Source organism: Heterodontus francisci, chromosome 32, assembly GCF_036365525.1.
Source record: "Heterodontus francisci isolate sHetFra1 chromosome 32, sHetFra1.hap1, whole genome shotgun sequence".
NCBI lineage: Eukaryota > Metazoa > Chordata > Chondrichthyes > Heterodontiformes > Heterodontidae > Heterodontus > Heterodontus francisci.
The window spans coordinates 15,241,504-15,261,253 of NC_090402.1; the positions used below are offsets into that span (position 1 = coordinate 15,241,504).

At 39.8% G+C, this 19,750-nt stretch overlaps 1 protein-coding gene across 6 annotated transcripts in view; it reads left to right on the forward strand.

Annotated features, from left to right (window-relative positions):
• Window positions 1-14,005, forward strand: part of lrrc8aa (leucine rich repeat containing 8 VRAC subunit Aa) — a 55,962-nt gene extending 41,957 nt beyond the window's left edge. For 3 of the 6 annotated variants that reach the window (XM_068012298.1, XM_068012297.1, XM_068012302.1), the window contains 2 exons: window positions 5,327-7,505; window positions 9,947-14,005. In XM_068012298.1, coding sequence (XP_067868399.1) covers window positions 5,334-7,505; window positions 9,947-10,222 — 2,448 coding nt within the window. In that variant the 5' untranslated portion in view covers window positions 5,327-5,333 and the 3' untranslated portion in view covers window positions 10,223-14,005. Of the gene's footprint in view, window positions 1-712; window positions 1,040-4,327; window positions 4,398-5,326; window positions 7,506-9,946 lie in introns of those variants that run through there. The other 3 variants (XM_068012299.1, XM_068012300.1, XM_068012301.1) reach the window with 3 other exon arrangements.
• The last annotated feature ends 5,745 nt before the right edge of the window (window positions 14,006-19,750 follow it).

The window sequence follows — 19,750 nt, forward strand, 5'->3', positions numbered from 1 at the left end:
TTTGCCAGATATGGGACATGTTGATATTCTCATTCATTATGTTCATGATCCCGAATGGGTCATCTGGTGGGCAACCCCACAAGGAGGAAGGGTAAGTGGGCAGGTAGATTGGGAACCTCTGCCTTGGACAATCTAGGGAGCATGACATGGTTGTTGAGTGGGGCGCGAGGAGGACAGGCTGGCTGAGAAGGAGAGGCACCGACACAACCTTTTATAGCCGGAGGAGATGCATTGTAAATCTGAATTTCTTTAAATTTTCAAGAGACTGATCAAACTTAAGTTTAAATTCAAAGAAAAAGTGTACATTATACAGACGCCATTAAGGTGATACTTGAGGAATGTTTGAATTCCCACTGATTTCTAGAAGTGGAAAATGGACCAATCAGAGCTGCTTCTGGTGCACGTTACAGAACTTTTTATATATTGTTGGTGCTTTTGATTTTGTACTGCTCACAGGACTTATTGTTCGTATCGTACATGATGTTACTGTGCAGCATGCTATATAACTGAAGTGACCTTGATGTTTGGTGTTCGATAATTGTGAAGGAATGGAATGTTTTTTTGAAGCATAAATTTGATGCTATTGATCCTGTGTAAGGAACAAGTAGAGGCGGGCAAAAGAACAATAGGAAAAATGGTTTTTCCTACTTGGACTTGGAACTTGCGCTTGCTCGTTTACCAAAATTGTTAACCTATTAAAAATAGTTTGTGCTGAATTTCTTGCTCAAGACAGCATGAAATCAAGCAACTAAAACACCACTTGGAGACCAAACATGCAGCCCTTGAAGGTAAGCACAGGAGCTCTTTCAAACAGGAGCTCTTTCAACTGAAAGGACAGATCAAGATAATTGAAGTTCGATGGCTGTCTCGTGGTACAGTTTTGGTAAAGATCTGCAAACTCTGGGATGAGTGCTGCATGGTTTTTGATCGATTCTGAATCACCACCATTATTGATTCTACAACCAGCGCTTCCAAGTTTTACTGGGCTACTTGGCCGACATATTTGACAGGCTCAATGAGCTCGACGCTTCTTTGAAAGGTAGGAACTGTAACATTGGCATCATGGATGGAAAAAGTACAAAGCTTCACCAAAAATGTTTGGTAGGGAGTCGCTCCATGTTACAAGACAATGTAACTACATTGTTGGAATAAACGGGTCATTCTTGCATTGGTAGGCTGTGACTAGTGGGGTACCGCAGGGATCAGTGCTTGGGCCCCAGCTGTTCACAATATATATCAATGATTTGGATGTGGGGACCAAATGTAGTATTGCCAAGTTCGCGGATGACGCAAAATTAGGTGGGAATGTGTGTTGTGAGGAAGATGCAAAGCAGCTTCAAGGGGATTTGGACAGACTTAGTGAGTGGGCAACAATGTGGCAGATGGAATATAATGTGGAAAAATGTGAGGTTATCCACTTTGGTAGGAGGAACAGATGTGCAGAGTATTTCTTAAATGGTAAGAGATTAGAAAGTGTAGATGTACAAAGGGACCTGGGTGTCATGTCAATAAGTCACTGAAAGCTTACATGTAGGTGCAGCAAGCAATTAGGAAGGCTAATTGTATGTTAGCCTTTATTGCAAGAGGATTTGAGTACAGGAGTAGTGAAGTCTTGCTTCAATTGTATAGAACCTTAGTTAGATCGCACCTGGAGTACTGTGTGCAGTTCTGGCCCCTTCAACTTAAGGGTATTTATTGCGGTAGAGGGAGTGCAACGAAGATTCACCAGACTTGTTTCTGGGATGGCGGGACTGTCCTATGAAGAGAGATTGGGGAAACTGGGCCTGTATCCTCTAGAGTTTTGAAGAATGAGAGGTTATCTGATTTAAACCTACAAAATACTTAAAGGGATAGACAGGGTAGATGCAGCTAAGATGTTTCCCCTGGTTGGGAAGTCTAGAACCAGGGGACACAATTTCAAAATATGGGGGGAGCCACTTAGGACAGAGATGAGGAGATATTTCTTTACTCAGAGGGTTGTGAATCTTCGGAATTCTGTACCCCAGAGGGCTGTGGAAGCTCAGTCATTGAGTATGTTTAAAGCAGAGATTGACAGATTTCTAAATACAAATGACATAAGAGGATATGAGGATAGTGTGGGAAAAAGGCATGGAACTGGATGATCAGCCATGATCATATTGAATGGCGGGGCAGTCTTGATGGGCTGAATGGCCTATGTTCCTCCAACATTTTTTTTGTTATTATGGACATTGCAAAATGTCGGTCCTGGAAGTTTAAGATGTAATTCTGGAGCCTTTGTCTCAGCTTTACACAAAGTTAAGTAAATGAAAGAGAGGCAAATGAATTGCAGGATTTTGCCTGGCTTCAAAATTCATTTTCAGAGGCCTTTCTAGCAAAAGCCAAGAGTCCTGTGAATCTAAAAGAGAATTTGATTGCTGTTGTTGACTGTTTTGAGTGACAGGTGGTGAGGGGAGGTGGTGGAAGCAGATACGATAGCGACATTTAAGAGACATCTTGACAAATACATGAATAGGAAGGGAATAGAGGGATATGGGCCCCGGAAGTGCAGAAGGTGTTAGTTTCGGCAGGCATCAAGATCGGCGCCGGCTTGGAGGGCCGAATGGCCTGTTCCTGTGCTGTACTGTTCTTTGTTCTTGATCAGTGACATCTCTCAATTGAAAAAGTTCCCTGAGTTGTCCCAAAGGTCCATTGAAATACATGTCCACTTTGCCTCAACATATTTTTGTGAAATGTGTTTTTCTTCGCTTATTTACATCAAAAAGCAAGTTTAGAAGCAGCTTGAATGTCGAGACTGATTTGTGTTTAAAACTCTCCAAAATTAAACAGAGATTGCACAAATTGTGTCCTAGCAAAAACGGGCTTATACTACTCACTAAGATAAGGGTGAGTTGTAAAGTGTTCTTTTATGTTCAAGTTTATTCAGTTGCATACCACTAGTACTGTACTATATATGTTACTTTCTGTCTTAAGTAATATGTTATATTAGCTGAAAAATATAATCCTCTTTGTTCTACATAAAAAATGCATGAATGAAATTGGTCTTCGCCAGTAGTGCGAAACAGTCTCATAACAAATCAGCAACCGTTAACACACGTCTAATCTTCATTCCCATCCATTTCAATGGAAATGCTTGATGTTAAACAGCCTGTCACTAACGGGACAGAGTTTGTACCGTCTCTTTGGTTGGGCAATCAATATCTCGTTACTCCAGGCATGAGGCTAAATGATGCTTTAATTTACTGTAAAATGAAATTGGTCATACCAGTTGCTGTGGGATAGTGACTTCCTCAAAATCTTCTGAAACCCCTTTAGAACATGTATGCTAATATGCTGTAGGAAAACTGGTGAGTTCAAGAGTTTTGTTGCTGTTCTGATTATACCTCAGAACTCTGGCATTCTTTTAAAAGGATCTGTAAAGTACTACCTGAAAGTGTGGTGGAGGCAGTTCCAATTGGGCCTTTCAAAAGGGAATTGGATGAGTACTTGAGGAAAGAAAATTTGCAGGGCTATGGGATAAGGGCAGGGAGGTGAGGATAGCTGAGTTGCTCTTGCAGAGGACCGGCATGAACATGATGGCCAAATAGTCGCCTCCTGCACTGTAACCATTCTATGATGCTGTGTGTGGTTGTTAACGTCCATTGTGGATTATAGATATTTTAGCTACTTGATCAATTAAGGTATTTACAATTGTTTTGGGGCTTTGTACATTTCAGTATCTACTTAACTTTATGCAACATGTTTGCAGAATGATACGTGAAGTGTGACAGACAGGAAATATATACTTTTATCACAGCACTAGCAAATCCTCCATTGAGTTGCACATTGTGAGCGGAGGAGATGTTGTAACAAGCAAACTGAGAAGTGATTCAGGAAGTGGGTGTGCCACTAGAGGAGATCTGTGTGTTATACTCGTAATATATTACTCGTCAGTCTCCTGTGGTGTGGCACACTGTGTGTCTGCAGTTTGAAACAGGGTTCGAGGGTAGGGATGATTGGGCCCAGGTGTGCAGATGTCCACCATTTTTACAGTCATACATTCTATCTTTTTTTTATATTTCCATTTTAACTTTTATATTTACTTTCATAATGGAGATATAAAGAAGGCCTAAAGCTGCTGTCCCGATGGGACACCCAAGTTCCTATTATTATTCCTCAAAGCCCTGCTCAGGTTGTTTTCTCTTGGCATACTTGTGCTCATAAGTGTCTTCTGCTGCCGACTTCAGCGTTTTGATTTCCTGATCCGAGAGGTTTCGAAGTGCCTGCTTCTTCATTGGTAGATTTAGACTAAGCAAGGAACAATCTTTATTGTTTAGCCATGAGTTCAAAATGCTTTTCATTCCTTCAGAAACTTCATGGAGCAAATATCAGCAGAGATAAGAAGTGGAAGTGAGCTGCACTGGAGCAAACCACAGCAGGTGACGGTTGACAGTGGCACTATATTAGGAAGTAGAGATTGCCAGCTGAAGCTGGCAACACAACAAACACTAACAGCAAATAAAGAAACAAGGCCCAAGCAGGAAATCTTGCCTGGATTTTGATATTTATGTTGGTTTGAATTCCTCTTTGTGTTTTTTTTTAATGAATGAATGAATGATTTCTTTTTACATTTGGGTGTATGTCTTTTTATTGGTGAGTGTCAGTGGGTGCCCTGCGTAGAATTGCCAACAGCTACAATTCCTACGGTTTTTGGAAGTATTTTATTTAAATGGTTTTGAGTCATGTTTCAGTTAATATGGAAATGCTTTTATGGAAAAAGAAAGTGATTGTGTTGCACCTGATATTTAATCATGATGTTTGCCTGATGCAAAAACATTTTAATAGTGTGTCCAGCTGCTTGTTGTGGCATGTGGTTCTGGTCCAACCTCTGCTCCAGAAGGTTGGACGCCCCTGCCTTAAAGGGACATGCAAGTTACACACAGCTACAGCTTAGAAGCATCCACACTGTGCATTCTGCATACATTGTGCATTACCTGGCATAATTCTTCCGTCCTTACAAAATGGCATATCCTTCAATCTATCATGAACAAGCCTCAGCGTTGCACATGTATACATTTATATTTGATATTCTACTTGCATGATGCTCTTAATTCATCACCTTATACTGCTCCCAGTAGCACCATCATCTGTGATAAACCTATAGCCCAATAGTACTCCCCTCTGTATAGCTCAAAATAGTCTTTGCGTACAGACAATCAAAATTTGGAAGTGTAAAATCTATAATTATGCTGCTGGGTATATGAAGTGCAAAAATTTACATTTCCCATTATTATCCTTTATGAGATCCTAGTGAGAACACTCTTTGGTGCAAGTGTTATCTGCTGTTACTTTTTTCTGTTATTTCCAGGTGCGTGATGATTCCGGTAACAGAACTACGATATTTCGCTGACACCCAGCCTGCCTACCGCATCTTGAAGCCATGGTGGGACGTGTTTACAGACTACATCTCCATCGTAATGCTTATGATAGCAGTGTTTGGTGGCACGCTGCAGGTTACACAAGACAAGATGATTTGTTTACCCTGCAAGTGGGTTATGAACAATACCTGTGTTGAACCTGTTCAGCCACTACCCACAGAATCACCAACCACTGAATACCCAAATGCATCCCTCCCACCATCTACAGTCCTTCCCCCATTTTCCAATGAGCCCACGGGTATCCAGTATGACTTGGACCGGCACCAATACAACTATGTGGATGCAGTTTGCTATGAGAATAAACTTCACTGGTTTGCAAAATACTTCCCATATCTTGTACTTCTGCACACATTGGTGTTCTTGGTATGTAGCAATTTCTGGTTCAAATATCCTCGGACCAGCTCAAAGCTGGAACACTTTGTATCCATCCTTCTGAAATGTTTTGACTCACCATGGACAACACGGGCGCTATCTGAAACCGTGGTAGAGGAGAGTGACCCAAAACAGTCATTTGTTAAAATGAATGGCTCAATGGCAAAGAAATCCTCCTCAGTGAGTGAGGATGTGGAGGCCAGCGTACCCATGCTGCAAAGAACAAAATCTCGCATTGAGCAGGGAATAGTTGATCGCTCGGAAACAGGTGTATTGGATAAGAAGGAGGGAGAGCAAGCCAAAGCCCTGTTTGAAAAAGTAAAGAAATTCCGCACCCATGTAGAGGAAGGGGATATAGTTTACCAACTCTACATGAGACAGACTATTATCAAAGTAATCAAATTTGCTCTTATTATTAGTTATTCACTTTATTATGTTGATGATATAAAATTTGATGTGTCCTGTATAGTGGACATTCAGAACCTGACAGGGTACCGTGTGTATCAGTGCGCGCATCCATTAGCTACACTGTTCAAGATTCTTGCATCCTTTTACATTAGTTTAGTGATTGTCTATGGACTCATTTGCATGTACACACTCTGGTGGATGCTACACCTTTCTTTGAAAAAGTATTCATTCGAGTCCATTCGAGAGGAGAGCAGCTACAGTGACATTCCTGATGTCAAGAATGATTTTGCTTTCATGTTGCATCTGATTGATCAGTATGATCCGTTGTACTCAAAACGTTTTGCCGTCTTTCTGTCTGAGGTCAGTGAGAACAAATTACGACAGCTCAATCTGAATAATGAATGGACCCTGGAGAAACTCCGGCAGAGGATCATGAAAAACTCTCAGGACAAACTGGAACTCCACCTCTTCATGCTGAGTGGTATCCCAGACACCATCTTTGACCTGACTGAGCTAGAAGTGCTCAAACTGGAGATGATCCTGGATGTCACCATTCCTCCAATCATTGCCCAACTTACCAATCTCAAAGAACTCTGGTTGTACCACACACCAGCAAAGATTGAGGCACCAGCTCTTGCCTTCTTACGAGAGCACCTGAAGTCACTACATATCAAGTTTACAGACATCAAAGAGATTCCTCTGTGGATCTACAGCCTGAAGAACCTTGAAGAGCTTCATCTAACTGGGAACCTGAGTGCGGAGAATAATCGCTACATTGTGATTGACGGCTTGCGGGAACTCAAATGCCTCAAAGTTTTGAGGTTGAAGAGCAACCTAACAAAATTGCCACAGGTTGTCACAGATGTTGGAGTCCATCTGCAAAAATTATCTATCAACAATGAGGGCACCAAGCTTATGGTCCTCAATAGCCTAAAGAAGATGGTTAATCTGACAGAATTGGAGTTGATACGTTGTGACCTGGAAAGAATCCCACACTCCATCTTCAGTCTCCATAACTTGCAGGAGATCGATCTCAAAGACAACAACTTGAAGACAATCGAGGAAATTATCAGCTTCCAGCACTTACGGCGCCTAGTCTGCCTTAAGCTGTGGTATAACCACATTGCCTATATCCCCATTCAGATTGGCACTTTGACCAACATGGAAAGGCTCTACCTGAACCGAAACAAAATTGAAAAGATTCCCGCTCAGCTCTTCTATTGCCGCAAGTTGCGGTACTTAGATTTGAGTCATAATAACCTCACCTCCATACCACAGGACATTGGATTCCTTCAGAATCTGCAGTATTTCGCTGTTACTGCAAACAGGGTGAGTGTGCACATTCGACTCTAATATATGTGAGCTATTCATCTACATTTACCTCTATTTTGCACTCTTTACAGTTAAATATTGGGAAGACTGAAGGCATTGTTTTCGATCCTCGCTCTAAAATCTGTTCCCTAGCTACTGACTCCATCCCTCTCCTTGGCAACAGTCTGAGACTAAACCAGACTGTTCGCAGCCTTCATGTCATATTTGACCCCATGATGAGCCCCGACCTTGTATATGAGCCGTCACCAAGACCATCTATTTCCACTTCCGTAACGTTGCCTGACTTCACCCCTGTATCAGCTCACCTGCTGCTGACATCCTCACTCGTGCCTTTGTTACCCTGAGACCTGACTATTCCAACGCATACCTGGCTGGCCTCCCACATTCTACCCTCCGTAAACTTGGGGCAATCCAAAACTCTGCTGCCCATGTCCTTACTCGCATCAAATCCCATTCAGCTATCCACCCCTGTGCTTGCTGACCTACATTGTCTCCTGGTCAAGCAATGCCTTGATTTTAAAATTCTTATCCTTGTTTTCAGATCCCTCCATGGCCTCACCCTCCCTATCTCTGTAATTTCCTCCAGCCCTACAACCCTCCGAGATATCTGTGGTCCTCTAATTCTGGACTCTTGAGGATTCCTGATTTTAATTGCTTCACCATTGGTGATTATGCCTTCAGCTGCCTGGGCCCTAAGCTCTGGAATTCCCTCCCTAAACTTCTTCCTCTCTTCCTTTAAGACGCTCCTTAAAACTTACCTATTTGACCAAGCTTTTGGCCATCTGACCTAATATCTCCTTATGTGGCTCGGTGTATAATTTTGCTTTTTAATGCTTCGGTGAAGAGCCTTGGGATGTTTTATTATGTTAAAGGTGTTATATAAATTTAAATTGTTGTTCTGCCCATCATTAATGCTTTCTTTTAATCAACAGGGTAGGACACAGTGGCGCAGTGGTTAGCACCGCAGCCTCACAGCTCCAGCAATCCAGGTTCAGTTCTGGGTACTGCCTGTGTGAAGTTTGCAAGTTCTCCCTGTGACCGCGTGGGTTTCCGCCGGGTGCTCCGGTTTCCTCCCACAGCCAAAGACTTGCAGGTTGATAGGTAAATTGGCCATGGTAAATTGCCCCTAGTGTAGGTAGGTGGTAGGAGAATTGAGGGAAGGTGGGGATGTAGTAGGGGATATGGGATTAATGTAGGATTAGTATAAATGGGTGGTTGATGGTCGGCACAGACTCGGTGGGCCGAAGGGCCTGTTTCAGTGCTGTATCTCTCTATGACTATATGACAGTCTAAACAGCTCTGTGGACTTCATTAATATTATTGTCTGCTTACCCCATAAAGATGTAAGCTAAGTAGTCCCTGCCCCCACTGGGCTGCGACTGAGAAACTGCAAGGGAAGCTTGAGTGTAACCTGTTGTGCAATTACTGGGGTCTGGAGCCCTGAACTCTAGTTTTCATATCTAACGTAAATACTTTTTATGGTCTGCAGTATTCTGCTTTGAGTTAATTTCTTTAACCTTTCCAGTTTCCCTGTTCTGTTTTTACCCAATTACCTTTTATTTTGCAAGTCTGAACTTAATTAGTCCGAGTTTGCTTTAAATGCAGAACTTTGAGGCTTTGTAGGCATCTCCTGAGCATCCATTAGCTGTTTTGCACTACAGTTATTCAATCCTTGAAGCAGTGGCTGCCAAATCTTTGTTTGAAGGTAGCATTTACACCAGTAATTACATCAGTTGGGATTAGCCTTTAGTTTTAAAAATGTGGAAACCTTTTGAACATGCGGTGTAAAGTCGATTTTGTGTTTTTTGCTTTGTTTTTGTTTTTAAAATTGATTTAATTAACACTTCAATGTATATTAAACCTTCCCACGGAGAGTTAGTGTTGGAAAGCAGATACATTCTAATCCTGCTCCGCTCTCGCCAGCAGAAAGGTGGAATAAGACAAGATTAACTGAAGTAAAATGAGGGTCAGAAATAACCACATCCAAAAAAAATTTCTCTGTTTTGCATTTTTGTAAATAAATCTCCTGAGTTACTCAGTGCAAATCCCACCATTGACGAGCTGTTTTGGAGAATGTGAAGAAGTGTGCTGTCCTCCTGCATTGATTTTGTACATATTCTGTGCATATATACTGTCCATGGAGCCAAATGTCGACTAAAATTTCCAATGATTTGCTGGAAGATCCTTAATGAGGAAATAGTTTTTAATCCTTTTGAAGTTTAATTGTGTGTCTTCTGTTCTATAACCAGTGTGAAAATTACTTCCTCCAAATTCCTAGAATATGAGATAAAATTTGGAGAGTTCACTGAATAAATAGGCTGTTTTTTAAACATGCTTGATAAATGCTACTTCAGTCCAGCATGTGCACCAGTTAAAATATTTGACATTTTTGTTCCTTTTCTTTGCTTCTCACCACTCCCCCACACACCATCTTGCAGATTGAAACCCTGCCACCTGAACTCTTCCAGTGTCGTAAGCTCCGGACCCTAAACCTGGGGAATAATTGCCTGCTATCACTGCCATCACGGGTCGGTGAGCTGACGAGCTTGACACAGCTGGAGCTCCGTGGAAACAGACTAGAGTGTCTTCCTGTGGAGCTGGGAGAATGCCGGCTACTGAAACGAAGTGGCTTAGTGGTAGAGGATGATCTCTTCAATACAATCCCATCTGAGGTCAAGGAGCAACTGTGGCGAGCAGACAAGGAACAAGTCTGAATTTTATTTATATTGTAAGGGATAAAAGGAAAAAAATCTAACTTGCCAAGTTTTCAGCAGATTTTGCAGACTGCTGTACTGGAATGATCAGCAGATCTCCTGTTCTGTTGTTTGTGTAACGGAGATGTGTCTGATTTTCTGTTCCTGGGACTGGTGCTCTCCAAGCGGAACAGAATGATAGACAATGGAATGCCTGTCAGTAACTAAAAGAATCACTTAAAGAAATAGCTGGTTTAAGTACCTTAACACAATTAGTATTTCTGCTTTGAAGAATCACACACAAGCTAATATGTTTGTAGCCATGACATGTCAACAGACTGACATTGCCAATGCCTTGTTATTTATTAAGCTGGTACTGTATTAGGGACCGCTACTGTGTCTGCCCTAAGCAGGCCATACCACCCTTGCATGAAACAACTGGTGGTATTTTTAGGGAAGAAAATCCCTTTTTGATCGTCTTAGACCAAATAAAATTCTAGTTTCTCATTAAGCTGATTTTTTTTTTAGCATAATGATTGAGCTGAACTCACGATTTCATGTCCTTTCCATCATTCTCTTCCAAGTAGAGCAAAACACTACAAAATATTGTCAAAGCAGTAAGGAGAGGATGGGAAATTTCCAAGGATGCCTGTTTTGCAGATGTAGGCAGTATTCTGAGAGGACTGAGTATTGAGTTTTGGGGACTGTTTGGACAGTTTTTAATAAAACTGTTTTAAAAACTAAAGGATTTTTTAAAAGTTCAAGTTAGCTAACTTTCTTGGGGCACTTTTTTCATGAAAAAAATGTTCTAAGGTAACAAAACCTATTTCCCATGACATGTAACACTTCTTCAAAAATACTTCAAATTGTAGTAGTGAAGTTAAAGTATACACAAATATTCCTCTACTCTTATTTGAGGGAAGAGGCAAATCAAGTTCTAATTTTTACCCTAATTTAAGTTAGTAGATATAGGCAGCATGTGGCACAGGTTCAAGACCTGGTTTGTGCTGACTCAGCTGATCTCCGCACCCTTGGTGAGGAAGGTGAAAAATCAGCATGGGGGGAGGTGCGGTGGAGGGAAGCTGAGTGTTTCTGCTCCTGTTGGAAGTGCATGTGTGAACCTCGGATAAGGACGGAATCGGGCTTGGTTGAGATGCCTCTCTTCTCATATAGCCTGTTATCGTTGTCTAGTTTCACATACGAAGAATGGGTGTTCAGGGATAATATCCAGTGCATTGTACCCTAGCACTTGGAGAATAGAGAATTGAAATGGAAAAATTCACTTAAAAATTAATTTTTAAATATTTTTCTGTATAAAATATTCCCCTTATCCATAGTGTACTGTACATTCTGTTATGTTCTGTACACTCTCCAGTGGTTAACCTTTGTAACTCAGTACTTTTAATGAACCTGCATGCCGCATCTTGGCTGTTTGCTCATGGGAATTGCTCCTGCTATCTGTTTTTCTGGTTTCTTACCAGTTCCATCATTTAATCTTAGGCTCAAGTTATGTTTTCTCTTCTTTGCCACTTCTCTTCTAAAATCAGCTTTCGTGTTTTAAGTGTCCTGGTCTTGCTGCCATATTTTTGTTTATATCAGCAGACATCTGATTCTACCAGTGCTTTTTTGGTTTTCTGCTCTGTATCTGTTTATTCCCTTATACCTTTCTACTCCCTACCCTCATCCTACCAGAATCAGAACAATGAAATGAGAGGAAGAACAAATAGGCAATATGAAAAAGTTCAACAGAAGATGAAAATGATAGTGAGAAGAGGGCAGAAAGGGTATTGAGAAGCAAGGAGGAACATCAAAGGCATATAGGGAACAAAGAACCATTTTTCTTCAGTAACTTCACAATAGGCCAGTCAGTAACCTGAGAGAAAGATGGATTAGCACTTTGGGTGGGATCCATGTAAATCTCTCAAATGCCTTTTGGCCTTTTCCAGTATTTTCTGTTGTAAATATTCACTTTTTTTCTTTCCAATTCATTGTGACTGTGCTGGTTGGTACTTAAACCATTGATGATGCATGGAATTTTAAGTGTACCGTGTACCATAATTTGGGAGAGAAATGGTATTTGGAGTGATGGGTGGCCTTGGTCTGTCACCGATGGTACCTAGATTCAAAACCAGCTCTGACTGATGGGACCAAAGTCTCTTAGTTCTTTGGACAGTTTCTAGTGGGCATAGGCCTACTGCACAAATTTACAATTAATTGGGTACTAATTGGCACTGTCATAATGATAGGCATGGGCTGGTAAAAATGCCACAGTGTTGCAGTAGTCGTGTTCTACCAAGTCTGGGGCAGAGTAGAGGAAACTTTACTGTGTATCAAGTTATGCCTGACCGAGAGCTTGATATTGACATTAACATCTCCCATCCAGGGGAAAGAAAGGGGTGTTCAAGGTCATTGTTGCCTCTGTTCTCATGTTTTCCTAAGCAAATGTATGTGCTAAGCTTCTATTTTTGTTAATGCTCAAATTACTGGAAATGTTGCAGTGATCCCCATTTACTCACTAAGAATGAAATAATTACTGCAGTATGTTTTTAATGGGATTGGCTTGCTTCATACATATGTTAGATGCTGTGTAAGATTTCATTATTTTTCAATTGTCATTGATGCTAAGACTTCACTTCTGTGTCTTTGGGTGAATATGCCTCAAACTAGTTGCAACACTTTTCTCAGGTTTGTTATTTTGACTGTTTAACTTATTAAATGTGTAAGTGACTGTAATTAACTGGTTTGCTTACACATTTATTCAAAGCAGTAGAAAGTTTTATCTAATGCTCTGAAATAGGCTTTATTCACAGTTTCCATGTTGAAAACCTACTTTTCGTTTTATTTTTCTTTAAGTGTAACCATAAGCGGTAATTTCATGTCTTAACAGCCCTATTTTAAAGCTGAATTGTTTTTCAATGGTCAGCATCTCAGTTGGGATGTCGTGAGATATCTCAATAATAATCCCGTCCTTTTTGAATTTACCTCTTGTCAGAATGGTAAAATCTGGCATTTTTACATACAGAAAATGAATTACTAGGAATAAATTGCAAGATTATTCATATTCTGCAGTATTGTAATTATTGTGTGTGTTTTATTTGAGCCATGATACTGCTTTGGAAACAAATGATTGATTACTTGCATGTGCTTCAATCCTGGCTTTCCTCTATCGATCTTTCCATTTGTCTTCTCTGTCTCTCTCTCGCTCTCTATCTTTCTCATTCTCTCCCATGACAGGAGACTTAAGTTTCTGCAATGACAATCTGATTTTCTATCACGATTGGGTGCCTAAAGTTGTTCTGCATTCAAAAACCACAATCAGCTGATTGCCTCTGCTGTTGGAATAAACCAAATGGGTCTTGTACAGATATAGAGACAAAGAAAGAAATCTTATTGTGACATTCCTCCACATAGAAGCATATGTGCAAAAACAAGCAAATATACTGAGTCAGAAAAAACAAGATGATCAATAAACACTGAAATGATGATGTGACAGTTAATAGGCATCCAGACCAAAATCTTAAGTTATGCATTGAGTTTATATTTTTTGAAATAAATGAGTGGCTCTTCTGTGTGTTCATAAATCTGAAATGAATCATAATTGAAAAGATGAATCCCTGTCCCTCACCTACCTTTCTCTCAAATGTGTGTTGGTCACCTGTCCATTGCCATTGAAAAGAGTGAATAAGCATCATTCTGTACTAAATATGCAATTTCAGAATAGATATAAATATTACAAATGTATTATAAACAACTATGTAAATCTAAGTGTAAATTATAGAATTGTATAAAATTATACATAAATCATTAGGTGTAAATGTGATTTTCTCTGTAATCTTATTCTCCCTATAGTGTATGTAAATTCACCATTTACCCTAGTGATACATATTTCTGCACATTGCTGCTCTGACTTTTAATGTCTTTCTTTCTGATGTTTTTGATTTGTCTGCACATATATTCACTTGTCAGGTGACGTGATTAAGTTGACTGCCCTGTTCCTTCCTTCCCACCCCACTTAGTAGTCAAAAATAGCTGGGAAAAATCATTGACCTACAGTTAACTGATGGGCTAAGATTCTAGACATATTGGTCAAGTTTACAGACAATTCCCTCCTTAAAGAAAGACCTTGCATTTATATAGTGCCTTACTATCTCCTTAATATGTCCAGAGGAGCTTTATGAGCACTGGAATTGCTTCTCAAGTAAAGTGAGAAAAATGTGGAAGCCAATTTATGCACAGCAAGGATATGCAGACAATAAATAAATGAATGTTCACATAATGGGCAGAACTTTCAACTTCCTGGGAGTGAAACAGGCACAAGCAAATCGCCTGTCCACCATATATCCCACCTTATTTTTCCTTCCATTGACTTTAGATAATTGTATAAAATTATACATGAATCATTAGATGTAAATGTAATTTTCTTTGAAATCTCTATAATCACGTGATTCTTCCTCTAGTGTATGTAAACTCACCGTTTACCTCAGTGTTTGATGCATATTACTGCACATTGTCGCTGCTCTGTCTTATGTTTTATTTGTTGGGAGGGAGAAATGATGGTCAAATGAAGGAGAACTCCCTGTTTTTCAAATAGTGCAATGAGAACTTTTGTCAACTTGAACATGGAACATTGTGCTCAAGTCCATCATGGGATTTGAATCCACAATCTCTGATTCAGATGTCAGAGTGCTACTAACTGAGCCAGACTGTTACCTTTTCCTCTTTACTGGTGGCTGATGTTTTTAAAAGGCTTTTCAACAAAAGATACAGCAGCTATCCTGGCAGTCCACTCTCTTTTGGAATCAGCTGCTGATGGCAAGATCATTTCAGTGATCGATCAGCTGTAATTTTGGTTGACCAGAGGATTGAGTCAGGTCCCGAATCATTGCGGGGCCAATTGGGATGTAGAGACTGCTTACTGCAGAGTCTTTACTACTGGCGATGGATTGAGCAGATTGGTGGGGGGAATCATTTTTTACAATGGACAAGAATGTTGAAAAAATAAAATAGTGTAAAAGAAAGTAATTGCCCTTATATGGTTCTGCAGTTATATTCAAACCATGTGGACAAAGCCCCAATATTACAGACCTAGAGAGCAGCTACTTATAATTTGTTACTGATCTTGCAACATTGCTGCTGCACGGCGCTACTTTGATGTGTGATGACTTCAGTCAACTGAATTGTAAGAAAAGTGATGACGATCAAACAGAAAAAAACGTACACTGTGCGATATGAAGGAAGCATAGTCTGCCATACTTCAATTGACAACTTGGTTGAGTTAAATGTTGACTTTCACTGTGCTGCTGCATAAACTGAGATTATGATGAGATTGCATACTAAATAGTGTAAGGTACAAAAGTTCTGCTTGGGATAGTGTTATGACCAGGTGCGAAAGATGTCCAGGGGTCTTTTGCTGTTGTCAACTGGTCTTCTTGTAATAGGGTTTAATTTTAAACACAGTGTTTTAAGCTCCCCCTTTGTGAATCCTTGTTCAAAGCTTTCCAATTATAAGACAAAGAAACCAATTCACGCAGGTTTTCTGAGGTTTAAAGAAGAAAAGTGAAATTTATTAAACTTACTTAAACTCTATAATACAGTTCACGCCTATAGATATGACGTGCCCGCACTAGCATGCACAAGTGATACACACGTGCAAATAGGAACAGAAAAGAAGAAAGGAAAATATAGTAGAGAGGGGTTTGAGGCACTATCAGAAGAGTTTCTTGTTTACTATGCTTCGAGCTCACTTGATTTTAGGTAGTCTTGCTGTTCGTCGGGGCCCAGTGTTGTTCTTAAACCTTGTTCACGTTGGGGACTTTTCTCTCTTTGATGGTCACATGTTTTCACAAGATTCAGTTCCATGGGAAAAAGATGGAGGCAGGCAGGACTGGAGAGGAGTTTCTGTTCCTACTGGGAGCACATGGCTTTCTCATTTCAAACACTCTTTTCTCCAATTTAAAACTCAGTTCAAACCTCTGCAACAGTCACGTGCCTAAAACTGGTCTGATCACTTCTGTGTATTGGGGAAGCAACAACTGGGTCCCCATTGTTCCAACACTGTCTGTTACAATGCAAATGTATTTCCAGTCAAGGGCTTGCAATTTTAAGTTTTAATGTTCATGTGGTGGAATAATGTGTGCCTCAGTCTTGGCAGGTGGGAGGGTTTGCCTGACAATAGGAATACATGATTAACCAAAAATGGTGCTTCCACTGAGGTTGCTTATTGAAAATGACCAGTTTACTAATTAAAAGCCTGTCATTTTTCAGTTCTCACATGGTAACAGCATGTTAATGGGGCATATTTTTCACTGCTCTTCTCCCAGAAATGATCTTATTTTTTTTATGAGATCTGCATGTTTTCAAGTGCAATTATTTAAATAATTTGTCCTAAATTTTATTCATAGCAAGGCTAATGGGAACACCATGGAGTAATTTAGATTTTAAAAAATTGCAGGGCTTTTAAATGAATTGATATTTTTTTCTATAATTTTATGCCCATTTTTGATTTCCTGTTGATGCTGAGTTAGCTGATCTCAGCCAGACTGGCCACATTCATACCATATTTGGTCTCTCCCTGGGGTAGGAAGAGGAACTACCAACCAAGGCTCCTGCTCCTGGTCCGTATCAAGTGATTCTAGTTGAAAAATGATTGTGTGGAACTTGAGTGGGAACAGGATTGGATTTGGCAGGTTGCCCCTCTCCTACAAGCAAATAGCTCTCCTGTGCTTACTGTCCAGGCTTACTTGCATGAAAATGGCCACTTGGCTGAGCTACTGGAAGGCTGCCAGTAGCCATGGAGTTCTACCTCAGCAAGGGGGAAAAACTGACAACAAAAGCAAATGCTGGCCAAATTAGAATAGGGGTGTATATATTTTAATTTAAAATGTGGCTGTAAGTGAACTGTACAGTGCCTCATTTGGTAGGAGCAGTGAACCAAATTATTTGCAGTAATGTGGAAAGGTTTTATGTGCACATATCTATAGATTGGGTTTTAAACTGATTTTTTTTTAAATCAACTTTCTTCTATCAGTACTTCTTGTTGGCATTTGTTTCCACAATGATGTACCCACCTTGTACATTGCCCAGGTTGTCACTTTAAAAAAAAATGTTCTTGAGATGTAGATTTATTTATTGCCCATTCCTAGTGATCTTGAGAAGGTGCTGGTGAATTGCAGCCTTGAATGCTGCAACTCTTGTGCTGAGGAGGCTCAGACAATGTTGTTGGGTTGAGAATTTCAGGAATTTGGCCCAGCAATGATGAAAGAATGGCGATATGTGTCCAAATGTAGATCATGTCCAGCTTGGAGGGGAACTTGGAAGTGATGGTGTTCCCATGGTTTGGTGCACTTGCCTTTCTTGGTAGAGGTTGAGGGCCAAAGTCAAAAATCCTGGAATTCCCTATCTTTTATGTCTGAGCCATAAAAATAAGCATCTGGCGACAATTCAACCATGGCCAGTATGGCAGCCAAGTCTGAACTTTTCCTTATCTTGCATCCACAAACGTGCACTTCCAACAAGAATATGGAGCCGGAACCCCAGCTGACTTTTGCCTCTGTAACTCTGGTTCTGAGGCATCCACTCTGCCATCTTGGCTGATATCAGCCAACTTAGCACTGGCCTGGAATTGAATTAGCAACTTTTCTGATTTCTACGTTTCAGCTGCTCATAGGGTAACATCAGTGTGCCATCAAGACCCAATTCATCACTGTTGACATCTGAGCAATTTTTTGTAAAATTGTGAATCTGGGGATTGATTTTAAAGGCAAATCCTGATGGACTAATTTCTAAAATTCGAATTATGAATAAACTTTCCAGCTATAAAAATCCGTGAAACAGATTCTGCCATTTAAATAGTAACTAGAATCAAATGCAAGTCTGTGAAAATGGGTAATATTTTAAATCACATTGTCACATTTCTCAAAATGATCAAATGAATTTCAAGTTGAATAATTTTGATTAATCAGATTTTGCTTCACTAAGTTTGGCCAATGAAAGTAAAACTTTTTTCCTTCAATATAAAGCACTTTGACAGTTTCTTGTTTCTGAGGAGCACTATAGAAATGCAAGTTATTCTTTTTAATCTGAGACCTAAGGAGAGCCAAATTGGGGAAAAAGGGGAGATGAGAGAAAGCCAAAGAAACAAAAGGTCAGTGTTAAATTTTTAAAAACTTCTTAATTGTGGATAAGCTGAAGAGTCATCTACTTTGTGTGGGTACTTGTATGTTTTAATTTAGTCTTTTGTATCTGATTAAATAGATATTCACGTATCAAAGATTACAACTAACTCACCTGTCTTTGAGATCATGGCAAGCTGAAATTGCTCTAATCTTGTGTGCCTAAGACAACCTGTGCATAATATTGCTGCTCATTTTTACAAAGATAAGAATGTTTAAATTTTGTAGCTTTTGTGTATGTGTGCAATAATCTGGTCCTACAAATGATAGGTTTCTACCCGGAATGCTGACATATTTCTCTTTACAGATGTCAATAGATGTGCTGTTTGTTTCTGCATTTCTCTTTTTATTTATGAGTTCCCCAGGATCTTCCTATCTTTTTAAATGTTGCTGGGGGCTCAGGGTAGTTTCTTTGATTTGATTTGGTTTGAAACCAGCAACATTCCATGGTAATGTATCTAACATGGTTCATTACTAAATTTCAAATTGTGCTACTGATCACACTGCACAGCCATAACATTACAGAATGACTTGGCCCCCATAATGCTGAATACTAATAGCAAAATGCTGTTACTGTCATCTCAAAAATACCTATGTGAAATTATAGTAATTTTTGACATTGTTCTTTATTGTAATGGATGCATTTTACCATAATTGTAGAAATCTCTTCAGTTTTATCCACAATTATATATAACAGTGCATATTGGGGGCTTATTATTGACATCACTTGCCTCCTCTAACTTACCACTCCACTACTGAAACCCTCATTTGTGCATTTACTGCATCCAGTCTTGATTTCTATAATATTTTCACACAACAATTGTTTGAGTCCAATCTACATAAACTCCCAATTCATCCAGAACTCAACTACCTGAATTATACTCCAAACTAAATTCTCCCTACCATTTGCTCCTGTCTTTGTTCAGTTTTGCTGACTCCTCATCCTCCACCCCCCTCCCCCCCAAACACATTGATTTCAAAATGCTCGTTCTCATCTACAAATCCTTTTATAACCTCACTTCACCCTGTTTCCACAACCTTCTTTCTACTTCCCAGTTTGTACCTTCCACTTTAAGATGAAGCACCTTTCCATACCATATAGTGGCAGCTTTAAGTCGTGTATAGCAACATCAAAAATTACTTTGTGTAATCCTTAATATCTAAAATTTATAAAGCATTTCCAGCAACTTAAGACACAATGTGGCATTTTTTTCCCTCTTTCCTCAACTTAGCACATATTTCCACTTTAGGTTATGCAGACTATGAAAGGTTTTGAGAGGGTGCATAGTGAAAGATTGTTTCCATTTGCTAGCAAATTGGGAACAAGAAGGCATGGACTGAATTATCACTGGAAGAACAAAATGGTAAATTTGATTAT